Source organism: Cygnus atratus, chromosome 2, assembly GCF_013377495.2.
Source record: "Cygnus atratus isolate AKBS03 ecotype Queensland, Australia chromosome 2, CAtr_DNAZoo_HiC_assembly, whole genome shotgun sequence".
NCBI lineage: Eukaryota > Metazoa > Chordata > Aves > Anseriformes > Anatidae > Cygnus > Cygnus atratus.
This window is the reverse complement of record NC_066363.1, coordinates 141,921,932-141,933,893: the sequence shown is the minus strand read 5'-3', so window position 1 is coordinate 141,933,893 and position 11,962 is coordinate 141,921,932. Positions and strand designations below refer to the sequence as shown.

General features: G+C 45.2%; 1 protein-coding gene across 2 annotated transcripts in view; it reads left to right on the top strand.

Annotated features, from left to right (window-relative positions):
- Nucleotides 1–8,217: 8,217 nt before the first annotated feature.
- The window catches only part of RSPO2 (R-spondin 2), a 108,952-nt gene continuing 105,207 nt past the window's right edge, over nucleotides 8,218–11,962 (top strand). For both annotated transcript variants that reach the window (XM_035546266.1, XM_035546267.2), the window contains exon 1: nucleotides 8,218–8,321. In XM_035546266.1, coding sequence (XP_035402159.1) covers nucleotides 8,228–8,321 — 94 coding nt within the window. In that variant the 5' untranslated portion in view covers nucleotides 8,218–8,227. The remainder of the gene's footprint in view (nucleotides 8,322–11,962) is intronic.

Here is an 11,962-nt window from a genome sequence, read left to right as displayed (position 1 = left end):
GAAAGCATGTGCTTAACATCACAATATTTAGCACTTAACATTTGTTAACATTAAATAGTAAAGGTCTCTAAGTTGTACTGGAAGACGTCTCCAAAACCAGTTACTAAATTAGAAGGCTATATAATTCAGATGAGCTGTTGAATACAAAATATGTCTATGCTGAACAATGCCTCTGTTACAAGAAAATAATCTGCGAACTGACATTTTCACAGCCACTTATTATCAGTGCTCATGATTCTAACAGTTCTGTTTCTATTGGTATTCAATCATCCTTGCTCCTTTTTTCTTCTCTTAACAAGCGAAACAGAAAACACAAGGTAGGTGTCTCATATATAGGGCTAGTCTCGAGGATGTCATTTAAAAATGACATGGAGGGAGACAAACGGAGGAAGTGAAAAGTAGAAATAAAAGGAAAACATTTTTTAAAAATATCCCTGTGATATATAAATATAAATAAATATATAAATGAAGACATAAACAATTACATAAATATACAGATGAAGATGGGGTGCACAGAGAAGGGCCAAAAGGCAGTGTTTACAGCTTGTGCTGGATACATGGAAATGGTTTTTCACCATGAGGGTGGACAAGTCCTGGAAGAGGTCACCCAGAAAAGCTGTGGAATCTTCATTCTTGAAAATCTTTAAAACTCAGCTGGACAAGGTCTTCAGCAACCTGACCTAACTCTGACGTCAGCTCTGCTTTGAGCAAGAGGTTAGACTTGATGGTCTTCCAAGATCCCTTCCACATGGGGTTACTCGGTAATCCTGTGTGGGTGTGTTTGTATATGTACGAGACAGAAAATAGTGATCACGTGAAGCATGGGGGCAGAAGATGTAATATCTACGTAAAAGTATGCAAAAGAATATGTAAAAAACAGTTCATTTTTCATCTTTTTATTCCACAGGTCTTTGTGAAGCCATTTTTGAGGCCACATTAGAGCAAATTTAAACTCATATATGCATGTTGCAAACCTCAACTCTACAAGTTAGGGTTTGATGAATTGTATCCCAAAACAGAAAGTCTGACAGGCTTGGTATATACGTTACTTTTTAAGTCAGTTTCTGATCTATATGCTGGCAAACTGAAAGCACCATTCTCCAAATGGTGGATTATCGGCAGCTGCAGAGCTGGAATTTGAACTCTTACCTTAAGAATGCGATATCCACACATGAGCAAACTGGAGCATGCACTCTCCAAGAGAAATATGGTGTCCACAGCTGGCAGACAGGAACTGGTTGTCTTGTGCCAGTCCAAATTGGGACAGGAGGATACACATCATTTAGAGCATATTTTTCTTATTACTTTTTGTGTTTCTTTTTTATTTATTTTTATTTTATTTTATTTTTTAACAGATGTAACTGGAAATTAAACTCAAGAGAGCTATTAAAGTTATTTTAGAGATGTTACCTCTTCTTTCCATTTGCTTCACTGAACCCTTAATGAAAACATACAGCTTTAATGATTTTGTTCTTGGTCAGGCAAAGTGCTCATGGATACTGCTGGAAGTTTTGCATGAGGAAAGCCTGCACAATCAGGTCAAAAACTGTGAAGTTTGGTGGTGGTTCGGAGGGGTTAGAGACTCAGCAGGGTGACAATCTTTGATCTCTTACTCAATATGGAGGAGAATTTAGGTAGATTTCCTTCTAGTAACAGTCTCTTAATATCTATGGTCTTCCTTCATAAGGCATTGGGTATTTTTGCTGAGACCCAACATTTTTTAAAAATGAAAATAGTTTTCCACATAGACTATTGCAATCTCCATGGCCTGACAGAAGAATTTGGGATGGTTTTGCTTCACTGGCTTTACACAAAATAAATAAATATATAAAAGATCATTGCAGCTTAAAATTAAAAATAGATTGCTTGGAATCCTTCCCCTTGCTTCAGACCCAAGAGACAGCTTTATGAGTGTTTGTTTCTTTGCGTACTGTGGATGTAGAGAAAACAGGTGGCCAGATACAGCTTGAAGGGAAGCTTTGTGGGTGTCTGGAGGGTGCATGGGACAGAATTCTCACCCTATTTTTGGAACTCATGTTTTTTCTAACATTGGCAGAGACCTTGGGAGGTCCCTAGTGCAACCTCCTGCCAGGCTGGGTCAGCAGAGTTCAGAGCAGGTTGCTCAAAGCCTTGTCCAAGGAGGGTGATTCCACATCTTCTCTGGGCAAACCTCTTCCAGTGCTTATTTGTCCTCACAGGGGAATTTCTTTCCCGTCATGTTCCCAGTGCAAACCCCTCCTGTTTCATTGCATTACCACTGTCTCCCATTCTTCTGCCTGGCACCTCCATAAGGGGTTCATCTGCCCTGTAACCTCCTTGTAGGTATGGGAAGGAGCCACTAGGTCTCCCCAGTCCTGTCTCTTCTCCAGTCCAAACAAGCCTGGCTCCCTCAGTGTTTCCTCACAGGGCAGTGCTCCAGCCCCAGACATGTTGGTGGTTCTCCCAGGGCTGTACTCTGTTTTCAGGAGGCTTTAAACTGGTCACAATATTCTGGTATAATTATTTATTACTTCAGATCACATTTTGAAGAATTTGTGAATTAAGTGTATTTTAAGAATTTAAAGGAAGAAAAGATTGACTTGAAAATACAGAGTTGGAAGCTGGGTTGTATGTAATTATTTCGTTTTGAACTTTAGATATAAAGCTCTTCAGGATCACTCATTTCTTTCACTGAAAATATACTTCTCTACTGCAGCATAAAGCTACATAGACTTTCATATTATTGCTCATACTCTGGTCTTGGGACAGATTGTGACTTAAGTGTGGAAGAGCTGAGTCTCCCAGGTATAGCAATATGGAGAAATATAGGAATATTTGTTAAATAAACTTTGGTATTGTTCATTTTAAGATCTCTCTCTGCTACGTGATTAAGTTAGGATACTTACAGATCACATCCTATGGAGCCCTGTAAAGAATGGATAGGTTCAATTACTCCATATTGCAAAAGCAGCAACACTTTGGCTTTAATACAGCCAAAATGTAGAAGGTAAAATCTTTTACAGTCAGTTGAACCCCTATGGAACACAACACATGAAACTGAATTTTCAGTGAACAGGGCTCCAGTTCTATAAAATAATGAGTTCAGGACAGTGTATAATGAATCATCTCAGCACTGTTCAAGTGCATTAATCTGGTTGCTGAGACTTCTGAATAACCTATCTAAAATACACCCCTCTCTAGCTATCCACACAGCTGAAGCTGTTGCCCAGACTCTCATCTGGTATTTCAATTATCGCCACATCATCTTCTCGGGCCTTGAATAATGTATTCTTTCTATGATGATGTCCATCTAACACACTACTGCTCAGATCATTTTCCCAGTTCTTCACTTTGACAAAGACTCCCCCTAGAAGGCGGCGTGCAGTACGCATTAATAACCTAATGTTGTGAGATGACACACACAATTCAATGCCTATAGTGAGTTCTCTGCTGATTTCAATGGGACTACAGGCAGACACAAAGGTCTACCATATCCTACAGAACCCATCCTAGTACCTTTCTTCCCCTGCTCTTTAAGCTCCCAGGTCACCTCTTTTCCCTCTTACAATCAACATGCTCTAGGCTCTGCAGACTCTAATTTGACTTCTGAGCTACTGACGTCATTATTTCCAAAACCTTTAATGACTTTTTTCTTAATCTAATCTCAGTTACCATTTTTCTTCCTGATTTATCGACCATCATAGCTAGCTAGCTATGTTTGAATTTTTGTCCTGCACTAGCTCTGTGGTTCCTCTTGTTCTTCTCAGCCTTGTTTTCATGTTATCATTCCTTCAGAAGCTCACCCAAAGATGATCATCTGGTGATCCTCGTCCACCTTCCAGATGCCCAGCAGGATTGAATAGTCTCTTCAAGATATTTCTTTTTTCCTCCTTCAACCCTCTATCTCTGGGTAGTCTTCTACTGAAAACACAAATTCAGATATCACCTCCATAGTGGTGGCTAACTGAGATGTATTTTTTCTGTCTCTTCCTGCTGAAGCCATTATTTAGGCCTGTCTCAAATGATCATGCAGATATCAAAAATAAAGCTCTAAGAGATTTTTCTGGTACCTTGAAACACGGCATCTGTGAACAACATTGCTGTCTCATTTGAGAGGTGTGGAGTATTATGGTCATTATCTCAGACTTACCTGTAGGTTTGACAACTAAGCTATAGCCAGTCTATACCCAGAAAGAAGATTCTTTCTATGCAGCCTATTTTAAAACATGGATTTTCCATCCATCATTATGTCAAAATTATCACCAAAATATTTATTGTTAAATATTTTTTTCAACATTGTATTCTGTGAATTTAAATCTAATTTTAGCCTGCTCTCTAGAATTTTTTTTGGACATTAACTTTGATTGTAATGCTCTTTTCCTTGCATACTTCCACTGATTCTTCCTTGTAAGAGGAAGCATTAGCTGCTTGACTTCTCTTCAAAAGCACTTCCTGCCTATCATATCTCGAGCAACAGTGAGAGTTTACCATTTGATCTCCATCTCCATTTGATCCAGGATGTAGGCCTCCATCACCCAAATTCTGGATCTTTCGAACAAGTATTTTCATACTGTCTCCTTAACAGCCCATCAAGCTTGGACAGAGTTCTTGAGAAGTATTAAAATTATATATACATGATAATTATATACTTTTAAATTCATCATCATTGTGATTCCCACTAAAGTCTCGAAAATGCCACTAGTGCTGAGCTGCCTGCCCATTACAGACCAACAGTGTCTTGCTGTCTGCAGATGCTCCCCATCAGCTGTCTTGCCATGAATCATGTTAAGAAGTCTCAAGGAAGGAATCATGCCCTCTGTTTACATGGCATGATAGGATGCTAGCCCATGGCAAGTGCTGCCAGGTTTTACAAGGGTTTCTGGGGATTCTCTAGCTTGCCTGGCTCAAGATGTTGGTGTTGAAAGCCCCACCAGCTCCTGAACCACTGATTTCAGGCTTCCTCCACAGAGTTGGCTCCCACCTGGGCTACAGCATGCAGGAAAAACTGAGTGCTGAGGCACTCCTAGGCTTGAAGGTACTTCGGTACTTCATCTGAAGATACTTTGCTCAGAGGTATTTCTTCTCCAGGTCTGGGAGACCTCCAAAGGCCAGGCCAGAGAAGGGTGACAGGCTGTTCTACCTTAAGAACTGTGGAGATGGCTGAGACCTGCTTCCCCTGAAAGCCTGTACTACACTTGGAGAGATCTCAGTCTTCATTGTCAGCAGGGAACCTGTCTATATACTTTAATATATTTCTGACATATCCAGGTATGGAGCTGTTTGGAGATCAGTTCCTGGAGGTCTCTCTGAGGTGTAATTAGCACCTCTGTTTGATTTCCGCCTCCTCTTGCAGTCTGGCATACCTCTGCCTTGTGTTGCATCTCAGGAGGATCTGTGGGGTGGTGCTATGCATTCTATTTCTGCATCACAAAATGCTAACAATGCGCCCTAAGGATACTGTTAGTACAAAAAGTCTCAGTCTCAGCCTGTGGCATACAAAACGTCACATGAAGCTAGGCTGGGTATGTGGACTACACAACCTGGTTGCCAGTAAATATCCTCCTCTAAAATAAATTATGGCCTCTGTTGCAACAAGTTGTATATGTATATATGTGCGTGTATATATATATTTGTCAGAAAGTTTCACTGTGTAAGTAGGCTGGAGAAAACAAAGACCACAAACCACATGTATACAAGCTTTATTTTTTGCACTCTTTCCCTCAGCATCCACCCCAAGTCCACTTGGAGACCACTGCCACTGAGCCAGAATGTGACCTTGACTGACCCAGTTCTGAGGTTTGTGTTAATTAGCGGAAAGGTCCCGTCCCTGCCGTGCTTAGGTTGTAACAGCACTGATGGGCATGAGGTGCCCTGTGTGGGTGCAGAGGGGGACCTCGTACACTGAACCCCCCAGCGACTGTTATGATAAATATGGATTTATCATCAGAAGCTATTATTCTGTACTGTGATATGACTTTTAAAAGCCTTCACATTTCATGCTAGCAGTTGCACAAGTATAGCACTGCTCCTGTGCCACAGGTAGGGGTAAAGCAGGACAGCCAGTGGCTTACAGCACTGCCCAAGAATTTGGGAAGCCCAGGATCACATTTTGACTCTGCCACACACCTGCCTTTGGGTTTCAGGCAAGCAATTCAGCCTCTTTGTAACTCACTCTTCTGCTGCTGAGTACCAATGTTTCTCTGCGTTAGAGGAATATTATGCTGCTAAATGCAGTCTCAGGACAGTATGGCAAACACCATACAGCCAAACGTCATCTCTTTGTGGTCAGGTTGTCCAGGCCACAGCTGAAAAGCCAGCGTGGATCTAACGGGATTTATTAGCTCAGGCACAGTGCCATGTGAATGCAGTTGCGCTGCTGCTCTGGAAAGAGTACATCTGCTTTTGTGAGCCCTGGCTGGCTGCGTCCTGAGGCAGCTCAGGGATTTCAGCACCACGTTCCCAGAACCAGAAGTGTCGGGTGGAGGGGAAAAGAGACCCCCAGCACAGAGCCAGCCCAGGGTGTGCAGGAGCTGGCTCGGTGCTGGCGGTGCCAGGGCCTCGCTGCCTCCCCACCTTGTGCACCTGCTCCCCGTCACCCCACGTCCCGTGGAGTTCATGGGGCAACCCCAACAGGTCCAGCTCCGCAGCCGAGGAGCCGCGGTCTGTCGGTACTCATGGTGCTGTGGGGGAGCAGAGAAATCAACGTGTCCCAAATGTGGGGTCAGTTCAGCTGATGCTATGAGGAGTTAAGAGACCCTCGTGGATAGGAGCTAAACGCATCTGGAACTTCCTGAGTGCTTCGCGCTTCATCCTCACTTGTCTGTTGGGTTCCCGCTTACCAGGGAAACAGAGTGCTTTGCCAAGTAGAGATATGGCTAGAAACCGCTAGAAATCGCTCACAAAACTTATACTTCAGGACTTCAAGGGCAATTTTCCCGGGATAATGAAAGTGGCGCTTCAAAGAAGAGGCTTGGGAGGTTGTGAGATTGTTAGATAGTTGTAGGAACCCGGCAGAAAAGAAAAAAAAAAAAGAAGGGAAAATAAACGTCTCAAGGTCTTAAAACCAGGGATGAAAGAAGGAAACAGATTTAATTACCACACACTGCGGGAAGGAAAAAAGGGGGAAAAAGGGGGAGAGAAGCGAGCGGGACGAGGTTTCCCAGAGCAGCTCAGGGGAAGGACAGGGCGGCGTTGCGGGGAGCGGGAGCGAGCGGCGGGGCCGGGAGCAGCCCGCGGGGGGGCTCGGGCAGGGCTGGGCGGGCGCTGGGGGCCCCCGGGGCAGCGGAGGGCGGGGGCGCGGCGTCGGGCGGCGCTAGGGCCGGGCGGCGGAGCGGCGGGGCGGCATGGCTGGGAGCACAGCACCACCTACGTCCCGCGCATCCCCGCCGAGCCCGCACGGCCCCGCTGCCCGCGCCGCCGCGGCCGCCCCCCGGCATAAAAGGGGCGGCCGGGGGGGGGACGCGCACCGGCGGCCCGGTTTGCCGCCGAGAGGAGAGGATAAAGAGAAGAAGGTGGGGTGTTTTGTGTTGTAGATTTTTAATTTTTTTATTTTTTCATTTTTTTTTTTAATTTTTGGAGGGGGGACACAGCGCTTGCATGTGGTCCGGAGCTGTCGCCCCGTCGGGGCTCCTCCGGCGCGACGGGGCGAGCTGGCGGCGGGGCCGCCGGGGGAAGGTAGGGGAGTAGGGGAGGTAGGGGAGTAGGGGATAGGGGAGGCGGCTTCGCCCCGCCGTGCCCGAGACCTGGGCGAGTGTGGGCGGAGTGCGCCCCCGCGCCGGGATAAATAGCGCCTTGCCTCGCCTGACAGCCCGGCCCCGGGGCGCACCAGGGAGCCGGGAGGGAGCGAGGGGGAAAAAAAAAAAAAAAAAAAAAAAAAAAGGAAAAAAGTTGGGGGGCTCTCTGGGACTCCGCTCCCGCCCGGACCTGGCTTTTTATTTGCTATTTATTATTACTATTTTTTTATTTTTTCCCCCACGGGGAGAAACAGAGGAGGGGGAGGACGAGGGAAGCCCCGAGCCCAGCTTTTCCCCGCTCTCTCCCCGCAGCGCAGGGGCGATGCTGGAAGCCGCCGGGAGGTCGCAGCGTGTGGGAAGGGGGGCAAGAGGCGAGTGAGCCCCCGCCGGGCCCCGCGGCAGCCGCCGAGCTCCGGCGCCCCCTCCCCGGCCGCTCGCAGCCCCGCACCGGCCCCCGCCGCCCCTCGCCGCCGGAGCAAGGGAGGGAGGGAGGCTGCCCAGCCCAGCGGCCCAGGATGCAGTTTCGCCTCTTCTCCTTTGCCCTGCTCATCCTCAACTGCATGGATTACGGCCACTGCCAAGCCAGCCGCTGGAGACGCAGCAAGAGAGGTGAGCGGGGGCTCCCGCCGGAGGCACCCCGGGCAGGTGAGCCCGGCCCCCGGGGGGCGGTGAAACTGGGGGGGGGGACACCGTGCTGGGGACCCCGAGCCCCGGCGGGGACCGCCGCTGCCAGCGCCGTCGGGCTAGGTGCCCTTCCCGGGGGGGCAGCGAGCCCTCACCCCGAGCAGCGCCCCCAAGAAGCCGTAGAGGGTCTCCCCAGGGGGCTGCAGTGTCCCCGGTGCGCTCCGCGGACACTGGTCAGGACGGCCCCCCCCCGGTCCCTCTTCGCGCACCCTGAGGGAACCCCGGGGGGCGCAGGGCTTAAGGGGGGGTCGTGGTCGCGCAGGGGGCTTGGGCTGAGGGGGAGCCCCGGGAGGGGTCCTGAGCCCCCGGGGTGCGGGTCCCGGCGGCTCGGGCGAGATGCTGGAGCCGGGCTTGCCGGAGTTGAGCGGGCGCAGCGGTGAGATGTGCCAGTACAGCACCCATGTGGACAAAAAGGTTACTGCAGCTCTGCCCCAGCTGTCAGGGCTATCGGGGGCTCCCGTTTGATTTTTTTTTTTTTTTTTTTGGGGTGGGTAGTGGTGGTTGACTTTCAGTGTAAAATGTCTTCATCATCTGCATGTTCCGAATTACCTTGTTGTCCCTTTTCCTGTGCTTTTCTGGGCCGTGTCTCCCCTCCGTTTCTAAAGTTAACTGGAAATCAGGTGGCTCCACTGCCAAGAAACTGGGATTTCTCGTCAAATTGTGCTAAAGCCTTCCTTGGAAGGGGAGGGAGCTGACATCTTCAATGTTAAGCTGGTACAAAACTTGCAAAAGGAAAATAGTTTGCACTTTCATGTGTAAGCTTCAGAGTGGGTACAAATGCAATTGCAAAGCAATTTGGTTTTGATGGGTTTTCAACAGATGGTTTCCAGAATTTAATTTTTGTGTGTGTGGCTAAAACGATAGCAGTCCTTTAAAGTGACCAGGCTATCTGTGCTAACAAAGGGGATACTGTGTCTTTAATTAAATGTGGAACTACTTAGAGTGCTGGCTAGACAGCGGAGGGTGATAGTGGTATTTCTGCTTTACAACAGAGCTTAAGGATTGCATTGTGGGAGTACTGAAATGAATAGACATCTAACTTGAGTTGTGTGAATTGTCCTCCTGCAAAAACTTAAGCTGGTTTTAATTGATCTCATGTTCACTGATTGATCTTAGACCAATTGTTGTGCTTGTTGAACAACTGGCTTTTCCAAAGGAGATTGATTTGGTTTTAGTTTAGTTATTGGATAAATAACATCGGTATTGACAGTTGACTTACTGGCACTGCTTTGTGCTGTCACCTTAGGGTTTTGGTTCGTGCTTTGAAGAATGCAGTCTTTTCCAGTTAATAAGCCTAAAGAAGTAAGCACAGCCAGTTTTAAGTACTGAAAGCAAAATCTAAGAATGTATTCAAAACTGTAATAGACATTTGCCATGACACATGCAGTCTGAAGTAATGCTTTCGTACAGGACTCAAAATTCCAATAATTTCACAATTTTTCCATATCCCATCTGCAAATAATCAGGCATTCACTGTGGGGTACTGGCAGTTAAAATTTCTCTGGCATTCTGTTTTGTCTGTTACATGATCTCAGATGCTCCATAATATCATTTTCTTAATGAAATAAAATTTTTGGCATAGATTGAGTCTCCTGTGCGGTAGAAATCGATTGCATTCAGTCTGGAATCATGGCAAATATCATGTGTAGCTGACTTTTTTTTTCTTTTTTGAAAAGTAGCTAAATTGCGTACCATAAACTTTAAGTATATATATGCCTGTGTTGGTGTGTGTGTGGAATACTCTAGTAAATAAGAATTTAGTAAATCTGACTGGATGTTTCCAGACCTCTGTATACCCTTCTGCTTTCAACCCTTTCCCAAACCAAGGCATGCGACATTGCAGTAAAGGGGAACAAAAAAATCTGTGCTTAGAATGTGGATCCTACCTGGCATTGACTTTTGCTTTGTTAGTCAATGCCACGATCTTAAAAGTTACTCTTTAAATGCATCACGATCAACAGATTCTGCTAGCTCCACTGCTTGACTTAGTTACTTTTGCAGCTCATTTAAAATACTGCTTTGCCTCGTGCACTCAGACCAGAGCCCATACTTCCCTCAAATCACTCTAGCAAGTTCTCCCTTTGGAAGTCTCCATCCTGAGAAGCTGATTATGGTTGCTTGCCTTTCTTTTAGAAGCTATTCTAAAATATACTTAAGGGTTTTATAGCATAAAGGTCAGTAGTCCAATTTCACAGCTAGCTTATTTAATATCAGAGCACCTCCTTTCCCTTTCTTGTTTAATTGTATAACTTGATTTCTCACTTCTTTTAGATACCTATTCACTTGCTCACTTCAATGAAAAATTTAATCTCTTCTTTGGATTTCTCTTTCTCTTTAGCAATCAGTATAAAATGAACAACTTCATATCTGAGCACTTCACTGAATATCATGTATGAGAGACCAAGCATGATTTTCCTCCTCTTTGAGAAGTGAGGAGAACAACTTTCCCAAGCTTGAGATCCAAATGGCAGTATGTAGAAATGAAGACTATCAGCCTTGTTTACCAGGAGGAACAGTGGGTTTCTGCAAAAGCATCAACTGAAAAGAATATAGATTTCATTGTAAACAACCACCAAAAATTAGTTGCTAAAAGAATTCTCTGACAAATAAACAAACAAAGTCAATGTAATAGCAGTGCCAGCATTGACGCGAAGACTTTGTAGTACAGCTAGACTTTCTGGAGTTGATGAGACCACTGCTGGAATAGCAAGGAGATATGAAGGGGACACATTCACATGGGGATATTGGAATTTTCTTGCAGATCTTGGATATAAGTAAAGCTATGAGTGTAGGAATTTTGTCTCTCTATTTAGTTCATAAGAGTTCATATTCAAGGAGTGTGATAAAGGTTACTCATCCTCTGGATGTTCTCACACTGTGTTGGATATACATGAAGAAAGGGAATACATCTGTGGCAATGTGTGAATGGTAAGTAACAATTGTGATGACAAAATATCCGCAGGCAGAAATAGGAAAGCTTGGGAAGGGAAGCTTCCTCAAGTGTCAGTGCCTCAATATAGCTCTTTCTAGAGTGCTCATAGGATTACATGCATATGTGGAGGAACATAGTTGCTGGAATCAAAATTATGTGGATTAAATCTGTATCACCACAATGTAAGATGGATATCTTGACCACACAGCAGTAATTAATCTGTTACATGGATTTTCAACTAGAGGAAAGCTTATTTAGATATAGAGGATGTAGCTTTCCTAATAATATTATTTTATTACCTGAGAAGCAGGTAATCTTGGAGCCCTTCTCAGCTATGTGGGAAAGACTGAGGATTTGATTATCAGGAAAAAAGAACCTGTGCTGGAAATACTTGATTAAGGTAAATACTACATCTACTTTTACAAGAATTTTACTAACTCCAAAGAGCAATGTACTACCTTAAACAACAAAAAATCATACAATAAAGAACATCTTTTAATTGTCCAACAGTATCCAAACATCTTATCTGATCTAACCTCTTCTCTTTGAAGTTGAAACGTGCTACATTTGGAGGACATTGAATTTTTTTGTCTGTAGGTCAAGGCTTAAAATCCTACTATGAAGCTGTACTTTG